Source organism: Staurois parvus, unplaced genomic scaffold (assembly GCF_062004578.1).
Source record: "Staurois parvus isolate SC_StPar_1 unplaced genomic scaffold, SC_StPar_1.0 ptg000249l, whole genome shotgun sequence".
In the NCBI taxonomy this organism is placed as follows: Eukaryota; Metazoa; Chordata; class Amphibia; order Anura; family Ranidae; genus Staurois; species Staurois parvus.
In genome coordinates, this window is record NW_028318045.1 from 10,689,799 (window position 1) to 10,703,112 (window position 13,314).

A 13,314-nucleotide genomic window follows, 5' to 3' on the forward strand; every position below is an offset into this window, starting at 1 on the left:
CAAGTACTATGCAGTTGTTTCTTAACATGCACACCAGGGATTTAATTGTACATAGTGTGAATGCACAATTTTTAATCTACATGAGGACGAAAAAGATGAATTGCTTAAAAACCATGAAGAAACAAAAAAGGACTTGAAAGACACAGTTTACAAAAATGATTATTAAAAAAAAGACAATTTACTAAAAATTATTTAAAAAGTACATACAGTGTTTAAAAGAGATTTTTGTGGTTTTGTGCAATATTCCTATTTTACTTGTTTAATAAACAATTTTGTTAGTAAGGCAATTCTAAATTATTATTATTATACAGTATTTATAAAGCGCCAATAGTTCGCTCAGCGCTGTACATTACAGAAGGGAACAGAACATGTGACAGAACAATACCAATACAATGCAAAACATGAGGGGATCGAGGGCCCTGCTCTTTCGAGCTTACAATCTAGAAGGGACGGGATAGTGGTACAGGAGGAGATAGCTGTGGGGGATGGAGTGGTAGGAAGAGTGGAGGAGGTCGGCAAGTTAGCAGGGGGCGGGGTAGGCTTCCCTGAAGAGATGGGTTTTCAGGGTGCGCCTAAAGGAGAGGAGAGTAGGTGATAATCTGATGGGTTGGGGCAGGGAGTTCCAGAGGATGGTGACACCCTGGAGAAATCCTGGAGGCGGGCATGGGAGGAGGAGACCAGGGAACTAGAGAGAAGGAGGTCTTGTGAGGAGCGGAGTGTGCGTGCTGGGCGGTACTTGGATATTAGGTCAGTGATGTAGTTCGGGGCAGTATGGTGGACAGCTTTGTACGTCAGCGTTAGGATTTTGAATTTGATCCGTTGTGCAATCGGAAGCCAGTGGAGGGATTGGCAGAGGGGGGTGGTGGAAACGGAGCAGTTGGAAAGGTGAATGAGTCTGGCAGCCGTATTTAGGATGGACTGAAGCGGGGATAGCCAGCGGCGAGGCAGGCCAGTTAGGAGGGAGTTGCAGTCGAGTCGTGATATGATGAGGGAGTGGATGAGCTGTTTAGTGGTTTCTGGAGTTAGGAACGTGCGGATTTTGGCGATGTTGCGGAGGTGGAGTCTGCACGAGTTTGTTAAAGAGTGCACTTGGGGCTGGAAGGATAGGTTGGAATCCAAAATGACACCAAGTATTCTGGCCTGCGGGGCGGGTTTGATGGTGGCGTTGTTGGACATGATGGAGAAGTCAATGGGGGGTGGTGTCCAGGCTGGAGGGAAGACAAGAAACTCGGTTTTGGAGAGGTTCAGTTTAAGGAAGTGGAGCGACATCCAGTCCGAAATGTCGCTCAACAGGTGTCTGATTCGGGCGGAGACCGAGGGGGTGAGGTGGGGGGTTGAGAGATAGATTTGTGTGTCGTCGGCATAGAGGTGGTAGTTGAAGCCCTGAGAGTGTATGAGTTGGCCAAGGGAGGAGGTGTAGATGGAGAAGAGAAGGGGCCCGAGGACAGAGCCTTGAGGGACCCCAACAGAGAGGGGCAGTGAGAGGGAGGTGGTGGCATTATAGGTAACGCTGAAAGAGCGTTGTGACAGGTAGGATGAGAGCCAGGAGAGAGCAGAATCTCTGAGGCCGAGGGAGTGTAGTTTTTTGAGGAGAAGGGGGTGGTCGACTGTGTCAAAGGCCGCAGAGAGGTCAAGGAGTAGGAGCACTGAATAGTGGCCATTAGCTTTGGCGGTTAGGAGGTCGTTGGAGAGTTTGAGTAAGGCAGTTTCGGTGGAGTGTAGGGGACGGAAGCCGGACTGTAGGGGATCGAGGAGGTTGTTGTCGTTGAGGTGAGAGCATAGGCGGGTGTAGACTAGGCGCTCGAGGAGTTTAGATGTAAATGGGAGCAGGGAGATGGGTCTGAGGTTGTTCGGGTCATTGGGGTCCAGGGAGGGCTTTTTAAGTATGGGGGTGATGTGTGCATGTTTCAGAGGGGAAGGGAAAGTGCCGGAGGAGAGGGAGAGATTGAAGATGTGGGTGAGGGAGCGTAGGATGGAGGGGGAGGGAGGTTGTAGGAGTTGTGAGGGGATAGGGTCGAGGGGGCAGGTGGTGAGGTGGGCATCAGAGAGGATCTTGGAGACTTCTTCGATGGTAGTAAGGTCAAAGGTGCGGAGTGTTGGGGGAGCTTCAGTATGAGGAATGTAGGGTGGGGTGGGAGAGGAGGTCAGAGCAGTGGTGGGGCCGTGGGAGAGGGGTGAAGAGGGGGTAGCTGAGTGAGGGGGAAGGGGGTTGGAGGGAGTTTGAGCAGCGACGAAGTCCCTGTGGGTTATGTCGAGGGGGAGGGGGGATGAGGGGGTAGCTGTGTGAGAGGGGACGGGTTGAGAAGGCGTGTGAGTTGCGGCAATGTCCTTGCGAATTGTGTCAATCTTGTTTTTGAAGTGATTGGCAATCTCAAGGGCAGTGAGTGAGGTGCTGGGTGGAGGTGGGGGTGGCGAGAGTAGAGAGTTGAAGGTGGAGAAGAGTCGGCGAGGATTGGAGGAGAGGGCCTTGATGAGGGTCAGGAAGTAGGCTTGTTTGGCAGTATGGAGGGAGGAGGTGTAGGTGTGGAAGGCAGATTTGTATCGGGTGAAGGCTTGTTGGGATTTGGTTTTGCGCCATAGTCGCTCCAGGGCACGACTGTGTCGTTTGAGGGTTTTGGTGTGATCAGTCTGCCAGGGCTGGAGCAGTCGGGGTCTGATGTTGCATGTGGTTAAAGGCGCTAGTGAGTCAAGGGCTGTTGACAGCGCATTGTTGTAGGCGGTCATAGCCAAGTCGGGGCAGGACAGGGGGAGGATGCGGTCGTGGAGTTGATCAGCTGCGGAGTGGAGGGAGGCAGGGTTAAGGTTGCGGAGGTTACGGCTGGTAGAAGTGTGACATTTGGAGGAGTAGGCGTTGGAGGATGAGGAGATAGAGAAGGTAATCAGGTTGTGGTCAGAGAGAGGGAAGGGGGTGTTAGTGAGGTTGTGGGGAGCGCAGCGGTTGGAGAAGACAAGATCAAGGATATTACCGTCGGAGTGGGTGGTGGATTGTATGCACTTGTGCAAGTGCAAAGGAGGAGGTTAAGTGGAGGAGACGGGCTGTGTCCGGGTTATCGAGGTTGACAGGGATGTTGAAATCCCCAAGGATGATAGTGGGTAGCTCAGAGGAGAGGAAGAAGGGTAGCCAGGAGGAGAAGTCTTCCAGGAAGCGGGGTATGGATCCAGGAGGCGGTATATCACAGCAATCTTCAGGGGGGTTGGGGAAAATAGTCGGACGCAGTGGGCCTCGAAGGAGGAGAAGGATAGGGAGGGGGGGTTTGGGAGGACTCGGAAGGTGCTCAGCGGTGACAGGAGCAGGCCAACCCCACCACCTTTACGACCGTTGGGCCTGGGTGAGTGGGTCCAGGTGAGACCTCCGTAGGAGAGTGCAGCAGGGGAGGTAGAGTCAGTGGGCTGGATCCAGGTTTCCGTAATCGCCAGGAGGTTGAGGGAGCGGGAAACAAAGAGGTCGTGGATGGCGGTAAGCTTGTTGCACACCGATCGGGCGTTCAGGAGTGCACATGAAAAACGGGGAAGGAGATTTTAGGGAGCAGGGGGACAGATACTAAGTTGCGGGGGTTGCGGCAGGACGTGGAGGCGGGAGGGTTTTGTGCGGGTGAGGGAGGTGGTGGAGGGCCAGGATTCGGGGAGATGTCCCCCGCGGTTATGAGGAGAAGGGTGAGAAAGGTGGCATGGGAGCGGGATGTGCAGGAGCGTGAGAAACTACTAGTGGAGGTGTTTGGGTCAGTGGGAGAGTGGAGTAATAGGAGGAGGTGGTGGGTGCCATAGAGGGGTGAGGGAAGCAGTGAGGGCACAATATACAAATGTTTGGGAGGAGCAGAGGGATATAGTGAATGGATTTTGGGAACAGAGGAGAGGAAAATGAGAAGGAGGAGTGGAAGAGGCATTTTGGGGAGGTGATGAAAGCAATAGTAGGGAGATGATAGCAATGAGGGGTAGATGTACAAGTTTTGGGGTGGAGCAGAGGGGTAAAGAAATGAGATTTGGGAACAGAGGATGGTAATATGAAGAGGAGAAGAGGGGTGTATTATATAAAAGGTACATGGAGTGGGACTCAGGTATGTAAAAGATGTTTCCTTGCAGTCTGTCCAGCATGCAGTAGAGTTTCTTGCTGTTGTTGTGTCTTCCTGCTGCTTAAGTTCTCCTGCTTTAGTTCAACTGCTGTGTTTAACTGCTCTGCACTCATTCAAAGCCGCACTCCAAACCTCTCCAAAACTGAATGGTTGTATATTAAAGCCAAACACAAGGCAAACCGATAAATAGAGAGATGAAATACACAATAGAGAGCTATTTTACCAACTCCATTCTATTTCTGTCCATCCAGTTTTAAATATTACACCGTCCTGCCATGCAGCACAGTCCTATCTGGCCGTGGAGGAGAACTGATTTTCTATGATGCAGTTAATTAAAACTTACCGGTCTTGTCCCTCCCATAACCTGTATCTGGACAGTGAAAGTAGAAGCAGCAGACTAATCAGCTCATCTTTCAGTCACTCTGCTCTGTCCTCCTGCCAGCATGCCTACATTTCATAGTAACACAATATTAAAACTGCCTTTGTAGCTTAGGCACTAAATTTGACAATACATGTGCCATTTTTTCAGCTAATTTCAACTACTTTTCATCTACCTCAAATTGCAAAAAAAACGTTATTGCAAGTAATTGCCAGTAACTAAGCAGTATACCCCATTGTAGCAATCATGCACACAGATATGGACGTGGTCATCCATTTTGCTCCAAACTTCTCCATTTTGTATCTCTCTCTCCCAAATCAGATTCCTCCGATATCCCCCCTCCCTCTCTGTTGAGTGACATGTGGTCTGGATGATGACAGAGATCACAGGCAGCAAACTCATTGGTAGGGCGTCATGGGTATAAACCTTACTAGCTGGTGCCCCTATGTCTGCGAGACTCTTGCTGGAGAAGCGATCGTAAAACCATAAACCAGCCCCCACGGCGCTTCAAAGACTTTCCAGGTAGTCGTAAAAACAGACTTAGATTTAAAAACTCACTTTTCTATATAATTTTATATCTTCAAATAACATAATTACATAAACATGGAGCACATATTGGGATGGCTCACTTTAAGACAAGTTGCCTGGTATATTACACCCCCTAGCTAGCATATACAGGAGAGCAGAAAATTATATCTCCTTAACCATCCAAGCAGGAACACATATTTCATATGTAGACTTTAGCAGAAGATTCTGCGTATTAACCTACTCGTGGATAGAATGTTATATGTATCCAGGGTAAGTTACGAACCATAATATAAGCTAAGAGGGATTTTTGGTCATAGTTTGGGTCTCCGCCTGCCACACCAGCCCAAATGAGGCGATTGGTTCTCTGCTTCAGGGAGACACCCTGCTGAGTTCCTGGATAAAGGCTGTGATGTTTAAGTTAGGTTAAGCTGAGTTGAAGTTGAAGAATTCTCCCTTTTAACATCGGAACCAACGTTGGGAGATAAGGCATCCTTTTGGCTCTGAAACCTGATCTGCTTAAAACCAAGGCTGACAGCAAGTACTTTATCCCTCTAAACTGCTTTCTGTTATCTCTTTGCTGTGCTATTGCTTTCTGTATATTTAGATATATATTGGCTACATCTTTTTCTGTAAATATTTTTATTGCACACTTTTGACCTTTTAGTAATAAATCTTACTTTCTGAAAGTGTTGAACTGTTTCTAAAGCTCTTTAATGCAAACTAAGAATCTCTGCCTCTGAAAAGCACTACTGTGTGTGTGTTTTAAACTTTGGTATATCTCTGCATGTGATGACAGTGGTATATCGACGATTATTCAAAAATCATGGTGTTATTGCTGATATTGCCGAGTTTCCTCTTTCTCTGTACAAAAAGGAGGTGGTGGCAGTATGAAGGGTTAATTGTGTAATTAACCTGACCCAGTAACAATCGCTGCCAGGCTGCCGGCACACAGGTTGTGGTCCATTAGCTGGAAAATCTTTGTGCAGGGTGCAGCTGGGCGTGCCATTGTTACGCACGAGAAAGCAAGGTTTTAGATTGGCTAGCCCTTCGGTCATGAGTTTGGTGATAAGGGCTGGGGTCTGACGCCACAATCGTCACACCCACAAGTTCAATCAACCACCACAATTCAATTAATTATGATGCTGAAACTCAACAGTACATTGACAGCTTCAGTAAAGTTTATTCAACTATCATGTTCTTGCTTGTTTGTTTGTTGATACATTATATGACTTGCAAAAATATCTTAATAAAAACTACTTGATTTAAAAAAAAAAAAAAAAAAGTTTATTCAAATACCAAATCAAAAACTAAAAGATATGTTAATGTCTTCAAAAGCAAACAGATTTTTCTACCAGGTTCAGATTGGGCAATTTCTAACCCATCTCCTTGAGGTTAAGGGAAAGTTTTTATTTTATGTATTTGAATGCTTTCTCATTTCTACAAAAAAATGAAATGGAATCTAACTTTTGATCTCTCTATCAAGTCATGTGCATCACTGGCTTAAAGCAGTATTAAACCCAAAAGCAAGCGTACCAACCCTTAGATGTGATAACTGTATTCTTTTATAGGCTCTTTTTTTTCTTCTATTTTCATTTGATGATTCAGCCAGCAACTCTGCTGTTTTTCAGGAGTTTAAGCTCTCCAGCAGAATGTATCAGTTTATATAGTTGAGCCAATCCATTTACCATTGACATGTAAATGGACTGGCTCCATTTACCCGTCAGTGGTGAATAAGATGATCAGCTTTTATTTGTTCATTTAAAACTTTTACCCCAAAGGGAAAAAATACAATTTGCTACAAATGATTATAAGGTGTTAGCTGGAGTTTGGCTTCAACGTGTTATTGTATTCAAATCTGCTAATACATTTAACACTCCCACCCCCAAAATTGACAAAGCTTCTGTGTGTTGTTTCATGTGCTCATTCAACTAGAGTGGTGTCTCGCTAATGTGTGTCTGGCTGGCTGACGGACTGGACAGATCACCAGGTGAAAAGGCCTAAAAAAAGGAAGCTGATGCAGTCACCAGATCAAATGATTGGTAAGCTGCAATATTATAAATTTTTGGTTTTGGGTTTATCCACTTCCCGCCCAGCCTATAGGAAAAAGACAGCCAGGCGGGACTTTCATCGGTCAGGGAGGACGTCATATGACGTCCTTCCAGGATAGCGTCTTGTGCATGCCCACAGGGCCACGCTGTGGCAAGATATGGAACTGGCTGTATACCTCAGACACAGCTAAAAACATATCTGTGTACCACCTCGCTGCCAGTACCATGTGACCTGCTGTGACCAATCACAGCAGGTCACATGACAGTTGTAAACAATGGATGGCTTCCTTTCATGCCATCCATTGTATAGAAGTGTGTCTAGCTGTGAATGGTCACAGTGATCACATGCACTAGCTGGGCCAATCACAGTCCATCTGTGTCATGCGATTAGCCGTGGCCAATCACAACAAAAAAACCTGAATTAATTGATTTCATTCAGTTAAATAAATGCTTGCTTATATCAAAAAATATATTGATCACTTCCCCAAAGTAGTACAACGTTACTATGGTAACATTATACCTTTGGTCATAGTGTAATATGAAAAAAAAATGTTTTTTCCCTTACTGTCACCAGTTAGTGTCCCTGATCACCGCCACAACAGTTATAAGACGATGCTGTACTGCACTGGTGACAGTATGTAAAAATGTTTGTGAAAATAATTTTAATTTCTTCATTTGACAAAAAATTACAAGTTCAAAAAAGTCGCCATGCCTTTTATGAAATACATCGGACTGTCTACTTTGCAAAAAGGGGTAATTTGGGGAATATCTGTACTGTTCTGACATTTCTGGGCTTCAAGAAATTAGATTGGCTGTCAGTTCTTCAGGATTGATCAATTTTCAGATATATCCGATAGTTTGTGAACTCTATAACTTTCTTACAGACTAAATAATAAATACTGATTTGGATTATTTTCACCAATGAAATGTAGCAGTATACATCTTGGCCTAAATTTATGAAGAACAAATATTTGCAAACTTTTATAGCAGAAACAAAGAAAAATGTGGGGTTTTTTTTCCAAATTTGTGGTCTATATTTGTTAATTTAGCAAAAAATAAAAACCCCAGTGGTGATTAAATACCACCAAAAGAAAGCTCTAGTTGTGTGAACAAAATTATAAAAAATTTAGTTTGGGTACAGTGTTGCATGACCGTGCAATTCTCATTCAAAGTGTGAGAGCGCTGAAACCTGAAAATTAGCCTGGGCAGGAAGGGGGTAACAGTGCTCGGTATTGAAGTGGTTAATATCACTTTAATATTTCCACAACCAGATTATTTCCAATCAAAGTACATACCCACTAAAAATGACTCTGAACAATTGCTTGAAGAGCTGAACACTTTGATAAGAGATATGGTCTCCTCGATCAATCCCACATTTCTGTAACATAACAAAAAAAAAAAAAAAGAAGAAAAGACAGCTTATACAAACTGAACAAGTTATTCCATATGAAAGGGAAATGACTGTCATACTTCCAAGACAGATTCTCCATAAAGTATAAATGCAAGTCCACCCATTGCCCCCACAACTACCACTACACTTAGAATTTGGGACTTGGTATGGATATGCCATAATAGGCAGCAAAAATATCCCCTCAGGCCACTACTACAAAATATCCAATTCCCCCACGTCTGAATGAGAGAGTTACAGAGAGTCCATTGCAACTATAGTTTATTGCCAAAGGCAGCAAGGCACTTGATTTTCTGGAAATAAGAAATAGGTGAGGGCAGACACCACTAGACGTTTGGAGACAGTTTCAGTTTTTTACCTTCATCAAGAACCTTCCAAAACCATTAAAAGACTCCTATAATCTGGAAAAAAACAAAACAAAAAAAACACAAACATTCTTGTTTGCTTCAGGGTTCGGGAAACTTATTACCACCATTTTTCTGTCTATCAAACACAAATCTGCTCAAATTTATAGACTACCTATAAAAGCTATACCAAAATTGTGACTGTAAATATATATATATATATATATATATATATATATACAGTCATGGCCGAAATTGTTGGCACCCTTGATATTTCTCCAGGAAATCATGTATTTCTCACGAAACGTATTGCATTAACACATGTTTTGCTATACACATGTTTATTCCCTTTGTGTGTATTGGGACAAAACAAAAAAAGGGAGGAAAGAAAGCAAATTCGACATAATGTCACACAAACCTCCAAAAATGGGCTGGACAAAAGTATTGGCACCCTTTCACAACTGCGGATAAATAAGAATGTTACAAGCATGTGATGCTCCTGTAAACTCACCTGGGGCAAGTAACAGGTGTGGGCAATATAGAAATCACACCTGAAAGCAGATAAAAAGGAGAGACGTTCACTTAACCTTTGCATTGTGTGTCTGTCTGTGCCACACTAAGCATGGACAACAGAAAGAGGAGACGAGAACTGTCTGAGGACCTGAGAACCAAAATTGTGGCAAAATATCAACAATCTCAAGGTTACAAGTCCATCTCCAGAGAACTAGATTTGCCTTTGTCCACAGTGCGCAACATTATCAAGAAGTTTGCAACCCATGGCACTGTAGCTAATCTCCCTGGTCGTGGACGGATGAGGAAAATTGATGAAAGATTGCAACGCAGAATAGTCCGGATGGTGGATAAGCAGCCCCAAACATGTTCCAAAGACATTCAAGCTGTCCTGCAGGCTCAGGGAGCATCAGTGTCAGCGCGAACTATCCGTCGACATTTAAATGAAATGAAACGCTATGGCAGGAGACCCAGGAGGACCCCACTGCTGACACAGAGACATAAAAAAGCAAGACTACAGTTTGCCAAAATGTACTTGAGTAAGCCAAAAGCCTTCTGGGAAAACGTCTTGTGGACAGATGAGACCAAGATAGAGCTTTTCGGTAAAGCACATCATTCTACTGTTTACCGAAAACGGAATGAGGCCTACAAAGAACAAAACACAGTACCTACGGTAAAATATGGTGGAGGTTCAATGATGTTTTGGGGTTGTTTTGCTGCCTCTGGCACTGGGTGCCTTGACTGTGTGCAAGGCATCATGAAATCTGAGGATTACCAAAGGATTTTGGGTCGCACTGTAGGGCCCAGTGTCAGAAAGCTGGGTTTGCGTCCAAGATCCTGGGTCTTCCAGCAGGACAATGACCCCAAACATACGTCAAAAAGCACTCAGAAATGGATGGCAAAGAAGCGCTGGAGAGTTCTGAAGTGGCCAGCAATGAGCCCAGATCTAAATCCCATTGAACACCTGTGGAGAGATCTTAAAATTGCTGTTGGGAAAAGGTGTCCTTCCAATAAGAGAGACCTGGAGCTGTTTGCAAAGGAAGAGTGGTCCAAAATTCCGGGTGAGAGGTGTCAGAAGCTTATTGATGGTTATAGGAAGCGACTGATTTCAGTTATGTTTTCCAAAGGGTGTGCAACCAAATATTAAGTTAAGGGTGCCAATACTTTTGTCCAGCCCATTTTTGGGGTTTTGTGTGACATTATGTCATATTTGCTTTTCTGCCTCTGTTTTATATTTGTTCCAATACATACAAAGGGAATAAACATGTGTATAGCAAAACATGTGTTAATGCAATACCTTTTTTGTGTGAAATACTTGATTTTCAGGAAAAATATCAAGGGTGCCAACAATTTCGGCCATGACTGTATATATATATATATATATAAATGTATACACATTGTACAAATTTCAGGAGGTCCCTGAGGAACCAGATGAAATTTGGAAATTTGGTAGGTAGCCCTGTTGGCTGTTTCCTGCCTGACATTCCTCAATTGAAAAAACGATGGTCGGAAAACTGTTGGCCGAATGTGGCTGCATCTAATCTGAATCAATACAACAGGCAGAGTGGATCCAGTGTGGATGGAGGAATCTGCTATTTTTTTTTTATTATCTTTCAGCTTGGAGGCTGCAAAAAAAAAAGCAAACTATCAGTGTATGCCCAGTATAACATGATGTGTTAACATGATGCTAAAATTCACACTTCATACTCTCTGAAAATCAATCTGCAGTGGATTGCTTTTCAGAATGCTGCTAAGAAGCCACTGTTAGACATTCAGGAAGTGATCCTGTCTGCTACACAGAAATTTTCTATGGGATTAATGCACTGAATCTGTAAACCAAAGGTTGTAAAGTAGCTTGTAGGGAGTCAGTAAAACTACAACTCAAAATGGTTGTTTTTGCTGCCTCCCGGCCACCCACGTGCAGGAGGCCCAAACGTGTGTGTGGTTTTGAGAACCAGTCAGGCAACTAAAGTGGTGAAACTAAGAACGTTTCCAAAGTACAGGCACCTTGTGTAGCCTGGAAGCCCCTTTATTTAATTATGCTGGCACTGAGAGAAATATGGTGGCTTCCACTGCCACAAAACGCTGAGCAAAAGAAGAGTAAGCCACACACAAGATAATATTTGAATACTTCCATGTGTTTCTCTATGACAGCAGTCACCAGAACCCCACTAATACTAGAGACAGTATGATTTAGGGCCACCCTCCTTGCACGGGAGTAATGCATGTGCTGCAAAACACATTACTGGAGCCCATACAGGTCACACAGGAGGAAGTGGATCTTTTTTTTATTCCCCAACCACAGCAAACTAAATACTTGTGGTGCACTGTAGTGCAAGCGCATTCTGTGGATATGCTGAGCTGCCATTCAAAATGAATAACTGTGTGAAATGCAATGATGTGAACAGGTCCTAAATCAAGTAATGCTCCTGATTTGAAAGCGGAGTTCCAGCTGGAAAAAAAAAAAAAAAGTCTGCAGCTACAAAAACTGTAGCTGCTGACTTTTAAAATACAGCCACTTACCTGTCCCTCAGTCCAGCGGTGTCCTCACCACCGCTGGTTTCACCGGCGGTCTTCTCTCCCTGGTGCCAGCATCTTTAGTGTGGGCACCCGGCTGTAACAGCTTGCGGCTTCACAGCTGGGTGCCCACTGCATATGCGTGAGAAGCGCTGCGCTTTATGAATGGCCCCGTACTCTTCTGGAACCTGTCACGTGTCCCAGAATATTACGGAGAGGGGGGGGGGGGGGGGAGGACAATTTCTGCTTCCGATTGCCTAGGCAATCACAGCGCAAGTGGGAGAGGGTACCTGTCAAATTCTCTCCCCCCCACTCCCCAAAGGTGCCAATCCTTAATGGGGAGCGGGGAACAAAGCATTAAAGCGTAACTTCCCCTTTTGAGTGGAACTCCGCTTTAATATAAGATAATTTCTGACATTGTAGAAGCCTTTTACCAAGCCAACCATTCACTCTACTATACAACATGTGCACCATGCTCGCCAATGGGTGAATAAAGAGATGGGTTCTTGTGCTCAGTATCCTTGTGCAAGGTCAAGCAGATGTTTCCCTGCCCTTAGTTTTTCTATAGGGAGAGGGTTCTCCCTCAAACAGCATGTACATTTACATTAGGTGGTCAATATACATTAAGACAGTGCTTGGAAGAGTACTTTTTTCAATGTCGGTTCAAAGCAGAGGGTTTCCAGTATATACACAGAACAAGGACATCCAGCCTTTACAGTGACATCTGCTGTGCAGCTCCCAAAGCTTTGTGGTAACATTATGCAAGTTTTCTGGACATAATTAAAGGGAGAGCCTTCAGCCCCACACAGTGAAACCACACGAACATACAAGTATTTGGCGCAGGGCTCTATATGCCATGGTCCTGGCAGCAGAGATTGTGCTTACTCAAGACTTTCCTTTAACCTGTAAAATGACCGGAAGGCTACGTAGCTTAAAGAACAAATCTGCGCAATAACAAAAATAAAAAAAAAAATAAAAAAATCACAAATTACACTAAAAACAAAAGTTAATCTGTTAAATGTTCCCAAGATGACTAGATTGGAAAATATACAAATGAAATTCTGTCCCTTTCTTAAAGTGGAGCTCCACCCAAAAGGGGAAGTTCCGCTTTAAAGACTGGTCTCCCGCTCCCCATTAAGGATTGGCACCGTTAGGGAGCGGGTACCCGAATTTGACAGGTATCCTCTCCCACTTCTGCTGCAATTGCCTAGGCGATCGGAAACGAAGGTTGTGCTCCCTCCCGTAGTCTTCTGGGACACGACAGGTCCCAAAAGACTACGGGACCATTCAGGGAGCACAGCACTACTCGTGCATGCGCAGTGGGCACCTGGGCTGTGAAGCCGCAAGCTGTCACAGCCGGGTGCCCACACTGAAGATGCCGGCACCTGGAGCACCAGATGGCTGGTGAAACAGGCAGCGGGGAGGACATCATGGGATCATGGGACAGGTAAGTGGCTCTTTTTAAAAGTCAGAAGCTACAGTCTTTGTAGCTGCTGACTTTTATTTTTTG

At 44.6% G+C, this 13,314-nt stretch overlaps 1 protein-coding gene across 1 annotated transcript in view; it reads right to left on the bottom strand.

The window, feature by feature from the left end:
• ATXN10 (ataxin 10) overlaps positions 1-13,314 on the bottom strand; it is a 129,242-nt gene that overhangs the window by 91,760 nt on the left and 24,168 nt on the right. The window contains exon 3 of the mRNA XM_089680763.1: positions 8,321-8,403. Coding sequence (XP_089536889.1) covers positions 8,321-8,403 — 83 coding nt within the window. The remainder of the gene's footprint in view (positions 1-8,320; positions 8,404-13,314) is intronic.